Genomic DNA, 6,435 nt, shown 5'->3' with positions numbered 1-6,435 from the left:
AGGAGAACATCAATTTTATTCGCTAACAGAAGAGAGCGAAGATCTTGCCATTTCAGAAAGCCTTTTTATTTTTCGTCAACGCGACACACGTCTGTACCAGAGTGGATGGAGCTCTCACCACACTGCACAGGTCCATTCCTTTAGTATACACGTTGCTAGGCAACGCTGTCGCCAGTTGGAGATTTTCGGTTAGGACATGGTAAAGGGGACTGTTAGCTGATATATTTTCTACTCTTTTAACAACAGTAAACAGCACGGAAATGCCGTTGTCTCACAACTCAATTAAACCTCCTTTACACGACCAAATAACAGAACTTCAGGTTAAAATACAACTGCTCGGTAAGTTTGTTTCGTTAAGAAGTTAGCGTCTGTGGAAGATGTGTGTTTTATACCTAGCTGCTAAGGGCCACGGTTAACTTGGTGTATTATTTTCTGGCACACACACACACACACACACACACAGACATATAATATATATATATATAATATATATACATACATACATATACATATATATATATATATATATATACACACATATACTGACACATTTAACCGGTGCATAAATAAGAAAAGGCAAAACAAGACGTCTTGTTCATGCAATTCATGCAAACAACGCACACACACACACACACACATATATATGTGTATATATATATATATATATATATATATATATATATATATATATATATATATATATATACACACATATATATGTGTGTGTGTGTGTGCGTTGTTTGCATGAATTGCATGAACAAGACGTCTTGTTTTGCCTTTTCTTATTTATGCACCGGTTAAATGTGTCCACTAGAGGGCGACAGAACTGCATACTATGAGCGCTCTCAGGCCTCCATCAGGAAGAACAAAGAGTACATCGCCAGTCTGAGGTTGGAGAACAAAAGGTTGTACAAAAAACTGGCAGAAACTAAAGGCGTAAGTCAAACACTATCGACATTAAAGTACACTATATGACCCATTTATATCAGTCTAATCCATTCTAACTAAATAAACAAATAAAAAGCTTATTGCTATCTTGTCAGTGTTTACTTTGGCATCTTACTTCTCAGGGGGATGAGCATATCTTTCGATCTGCTTTTCATAATAGAGGCGTGGAAAAGGACGTCTACCGCAAAATGTCAGGAAAGGTAAGAAGCAGTAGAAATACCACTGCAACTACTTTGGATATGAAAGCATTTATAATCTATTATTCTAAATTATAATGGGAAACTATTTACACAATTTATTCGAAGATAATAGGATGAAAATTAGACTGTGTGCTCTTTTAAATCTAAATTGTTCTCTATCAAGATATTAAAACAGCAGTCATGTTGTTCTTACTAGGTCTTAGGCTGTATTTTTATTATTTATTAAACCAAAACTTAGTCAAAATGCTGGTGCAGTACTTGGAAAACATAGGAATACACCTTCTATTTCCAAGAAGCATCAGATGCCTCTAATTAAATGCACTCAGCTGATCATTAGTACAGGTGAGCATGAAAGCAGAGGGTATAGGACTGTGTTGGTTTGGAGCTTTAAAGTGTGTGTTAACATAAAACCAAGGAGGAAAGATGTCAGCAATGGTTTGAGGGTAACAGCTGCTGCTGCCAATGAATCTGGGGAAGAGTTAGAAGTGGTGGAGAGAAGGATTATTCAGAGGTGTAAAACATTCAAAACGCTACCAAAATTCCTAGAGTGGTTGTCCCAGCAAGTTCAGCCGAAGGTCAGACTGTACAATACCAACAACTGCATCTCATACTATCCTATCTTCAAAGACTAAGTATGTATGGCTTGGAAGGGTTGCGGGATAAAGCCACACCTCTCTAAAAAGTTAGATTTTTTCCATACATATTTTGTTATTTACGTGAGATGGGCAGCTCTCTACTCATTTTGATTCTAGTGTTATTTATTTATATTTGTACTGAATTCTGTTTGGTTTAAGAATTGAATAAATGTATAAATGAATAGTAGAAAGCTGTTTTCATCCGAGGTCATTGGGAACCACGCTCTTTGGACAGATCACTAGAAATAACAAATGTTTGACCATAGTGCGCCAAATTTGATGAAAACTAAATACAGCACATCAACACAGACATTTCATAGTAGCTGTTAATAAAATAAAGGGGAAGTTAATGATTTGAGCTTACTCTGAGTCAACCATGAACACCTCCAAATACAGAAATGTTAAAGACTTGAATCTAAGGCAACAACAGTAATGCAGCAGGATGATGACCCTCAGCACTTATTTTTACTTTGATTTGATCTTTTTGCACATGGCTTCTGCATTTTGGTTTATTTTTTGTTCAATAAATATGAATACAGTGCTAGCTGTCAGTAAAGATGTATTTACCTTATTTTAAACTGACAGGAGCCTGATGTTTTTTTTTTAACTGTGTCCTGATGTGTAACTTGAAAATTGCAAGAAGGCATAATTTCTTATTTACATCAGTGATTCCCCACTCTTGGATTGTGTTTTTTTTCAGGCAGCCCTTGCAACAGTAGAACGAAGGATACTGACTGGTACAAAGCGTCTTAATGCTCAGAAACACACCACCCAGACCTTTCAGCGGCGCCTCAATGAGCTGAAAACGGAATATGAGAGCTTAATAACAGAGGGCAGCAGCGGAGCAGTGCATGTTGATGCACATGCTTTGGGGAAAGAGGAAGATGCCATGGTTGTTACCTCTCTGATCTCTAAAAATATGTTTGTCTGTGTCCACATTATTTGTGTTCATTTTTAATGAACTCCACTCTGCCCACCTTCAGAAAGTGCGTGCCCTTGAGAACAGTCTGGAGAAAACTCAGTTCAAGTGCAAGGAAGCTGAAAATATAATGATTTACTACATAAAGCTGAAAAATCATTTACAGGTTAGTACAGCATATACATTATTTGCATATGAAGTGGGGTGAATGTGTAAGTGATATGTGCATCATCTGAGAAGATTCCCCTCCAATAGGATCATTAATGTTAACTCTTGTGGTGACACGCTGGACAGTTTTAAAAAACTTTGGACCACAGGACAATTTTCAACCTCTCCTATCGTTCATATGTTTAGTTTTTCTCTTACAATAGTGGAGGAAAAGGTATGACCAGTAGTTAATTGACAAGAGTTTTTCCAAAGTAATTTCAAGTATAGTCATGTTTGGTTTTGATAGTTTTTCCTGAACATACAGCCAGTCAGTGAGTTTTCTAGTTTTATCCCTTATGAAGAGATTTTTATGTTTTCTCTATATCTCCCTGTAATGCAATATCCAGCAAAATTATTTTTGAATTTTCTGCATTAGATTATCTGCAATATTAGATTTTCAAAAGTTTTGCTGTATGCATACTCTTTTACACAATGGTGAAAGCACCTCCATCATTACTTTTTAAAGTTTTTTTTATATTTACTTATCTTACTGACTTATGGTGCGTTAACTACAGTAGTTGTAAGGTCCTCAGCTATAGGTTTTCATTCACTAGTTCACAAATTTTACTGTTTTTGTTGCCCCTGTTTTTCACCGTTCCTTTTCTTATTTTTCACCTTTATCTGTTCAGGATGAAAGTCTGACTTTCCAGGACCAGTTGGATAGAGTCGAAGCAGAACTCTTGAGGCAAAGAGAGGAGCTTCATAACCTGCATCTTATGAAAAATCAAGCTCAGCTTTCCAAAGAAGCAGCTAAGGTGATCTGCACCCTTAATTTGTCATTCATGGAGCGCCTCTCACTTAAACTTAAAGAGATTATCCTGTAATCCTCTTAAATATTTAATCGGAGCAACAAGTAAAAAACAAACAAAAAATAAGGCAAATATACAGTTGTGCTGATATTTATTCATACCCTTTCATTAAAGAAGGGGAAAAAAACAGCTTCCTGTAAAATAAGCTGAAATTGACTTAAGTAATAATAGTAAAAATTTTAAGAAAATCATGACATTATTTTCTAATTCTGGTTCTATAGAAAAAAATTTTTTAAAAAGCAAACAAATAAGATAATTTATTACATATAACATCACTCATAAACTAATATTGTGTTGAACAATAATGTTTCTGCTACAGTCAGGTGTTTTCTGTTCCTCTCAGTCGGACTTCTGCACCTGTTGACAGGTATTTTGTTCCACTGTTCAACAGAAAAGTGCTCTAATTTGTCCAGGACCTATTTGTTTGTTTGTTTTTCTTTTTTTCTTCAACTCAATTAAATGGAAAAAAAAAGTCTCTTATATTACTAAATTATATTTTTGCTACTTTTTAGTTATTGTTCCTTTTTTAAGTCTCCAGTTATTTGAGTGACTGTTGTAAATTCAACCTTTTCTTTAATGAAAGGGGATGAATACATATCAGCACAACTGTATTGTCTGTTATTTTTTCCATCTCTGTGAGTCGGGGAATTTCTTCCCACAACCCCTTCAAACATAAAAAAATATCTTTTTGGTCATGTAAGGATGATTTTTTTTTTTAAAAATGGTGTCATACCAAACGTTGTTTCTCTAACCATTTCCTTGTGTTTCCTCACTGCCTTTCCATCAGGCCGAGTTACAGCGGCAGGAGGAACTGCTATACAAAGAGCGTAAGGAGAGAGAGCGTATTATAGAAAGTTACAAGAAGAGGGCCGGCGAGCGCAAAGACCAAACTGACAAAAATGATAGAAGGGTGAGATACATGTGATTACTCAGAGTATTCATATTCTATCATCTTTAGTTTATTTACTCTTTAATTGCCTGAATTATTGTCTCACAGAGTTTGTTTTTGAGATTGAATGTCTGATTTAAACCAAAATCAAATATATGTTATTTGTTAGCTCTGAATGGCCGTAGAAGAAAGATATCTCATTGTTGTCTTAACTTTAGTAAAATATTATCTTATTCAACACTTAAATGTAAGAAAATAAGCCAGTACCAGATCCAAACATTGTGGTGTGCAGGCTCAGAGAGTAACGATGCAGCCAGATGAACTGAGCAGCGACACCCAGCGCAGCACCACTAGGATGGCAGGTGAGGAGGAAAAAGCCATTTCAGTCTTTGAAGAGGCCTATAGATGCATCAAGGAAGCCACTGGGGTCATAAATATGGAGGTAAGATGTAAAAGGAAACTTTTTAAAGACATAGAACAAACAAAACCACCCATGCTATTGTTAATATACTGCATGTTTTGTTTTTTTTTTTACTGCACATTTTATCTGTGTAGGAGATAGTGGAGTGCTTCATCTCTCAGAAGACAACACGTCAAAATCTGGAGAAGCTAAAGAGAGAGAATGAGCAGCTCCTGGTTCAGCTGAAGGAGCAGAAGAAGCTCCTCTACCAACAGTTTGAGGAAATGAAATATTCTGGAGAAGCTAAACTCTCAAGGTGAGATCCTTTGTGTTCTTTCAGCCTGTATTTATTTGGAGGTTCACTTGCCAAGCCTCCACTTTGCTTTGTTGTTTTATTAGTGAGCAACAGATGTTGGAGGAGTCAAGACATCGACTTCAGGCTCAGCAACAGCTGTGTGACACAGCCAAAGAGCGCCTGGATTGGTTGGTGAAAACCCTTAGTACTGTACGAGCTGGAGTTGAGCACTTGGTAGAAAAACTACAACACATTGCACAGGTAAAAAATAGAAAAACTTTGGTTTAACATCACGTGTTAGTACTTCTTTTAACACAACATTTGTCATATTAAGTTTCCGTTCTGTCAATATTTTTATGATGTTTATTCTTCTGTACCTCATCTAGAGTGAGGACACAGTGACTAAAGTTCATGTGGACTCAGATGAGTTTGTGGTAGTGCTAATGAGTCAGTGTGAGATGAAACTGCAGTTATTAAACAAGGAGTTTGAAGGAAAGGATCTGGCTGCTATCACAAAGGAGATAGAGGAAGATGAGGTGAGAAAATCTTTATAAAATATACATTTAAATAGAGGTTTTGGATGAGATTCAGAACAATGGTTTTAATGATAACTGCTCTTCTGTGATTGGTTGCTTTTGTGTCCAGAAAATGATGACAAGAGTCAATACTTAATAAACACAGAAGTGTTCTGTTAGACCATTATATTTTGGGCTTTTAAGTAGAAATCAGTGATCAGATTGAGCTGAAAACATAAAAATAATGTATCAGTTGTTTGCTTGACTGATACTCATTGCTTTGTTATCATGTGAATGAAGAGACCAAAGTTTGAGAAAGATAAAACAGAGCTTCAATGACAAGCATCACTTTGTATTAACTATTTCTATTTCATCATGTTAATAAAAACTTGCAAAATGTTTATTTTTAAATGAAACCATATTAATATTTCTGTGATATATTTTATCACAGAGGGTTGATTCTTAAAAGACTTAAACTAAATAATTTTTTAACCATGTTGTCCCTTTGCAATGTTAAAAAGAGATTTTATGTTGCTTTGAACAGTTTTATGTCACGATTGAGGGGAAATTACCTGAATACAGCCAAGTCAAACTATCTGAGGACCAGGCTGTAGATCT

General features: G+C 35.7%; 1 protein-coding gene across 1 annotated transcript in view; it reads left to right on the top strand.

The window, feature by feature from the left end:
• Positions 1–260: 260 nt before the first annotated feature.
• odad3 (outer dynein arm docking complex subunit 3) overlaps positions 261–6,435 on the top strand; it is a gene marked incomplete at both ends in the record, with an annotated part of 6,403 nt that continues 228 nt past the window's right edge. Inside the window, 12 exons of the mRNA XM_079264240.1 lie at positions 261–339; positions 815–936; positions 1,071–1,148; positions 2,484–2,675; positions 2,767–2,868; positions 3,539–3,664; positions 4,506–4,628; positions 4,900–5,049; positions 5,163–5,323; positions 5,407–5,563; positions 5,689–5,838; positions 6,362–6,435. The exon at positions 6,362–6,435 is cut by the window's right edge and continues 11 nt beyond it. Coding sequence (XP_079120366.1) covers positions 261–339; positions 815–936; positions 1,071–1,148; positions 2,484–2,675; positions 2,767–2,868; positions 3,539–3,664; positions 4,506–4,628; positions 4,900–5,049; positions 5,163–5,323; positions 5,407–5,563; positions 5,689–5,838; positions 6,362–6,435 — 1,514 coding nt within the window. The remainder of the gene's footprint in view (positions 340–814; positions 937–1,070; positions 1,149–2,483; positions 2,676–2,766; positions 2,869–3,538; positions 3,665–4,505; positions 4,629–4,899; positions 5,050–5,162; positions 5,324–5,406; positions 5,564–5,688; positions 5,839–6,361) is intronic.

Source organism: Telmatherina bonti, assembly GCF_933228915.1.
Source record: "Telmatherina bonti genome assembly, contig: scaffold_268, whole genome shotgun sequence".
Classification (NCBI taxonomy): Eukaryota; Metazoa; Chordata; class Actinopteri; order Atheriniformes; family Telmatherinidae; genus Telmatherina; species Telmatherina bonti.
Note: the sequence above shows the minus strand (reverse complement) of the source record. Positions and strands in the feature narration are given on the sequence as shown.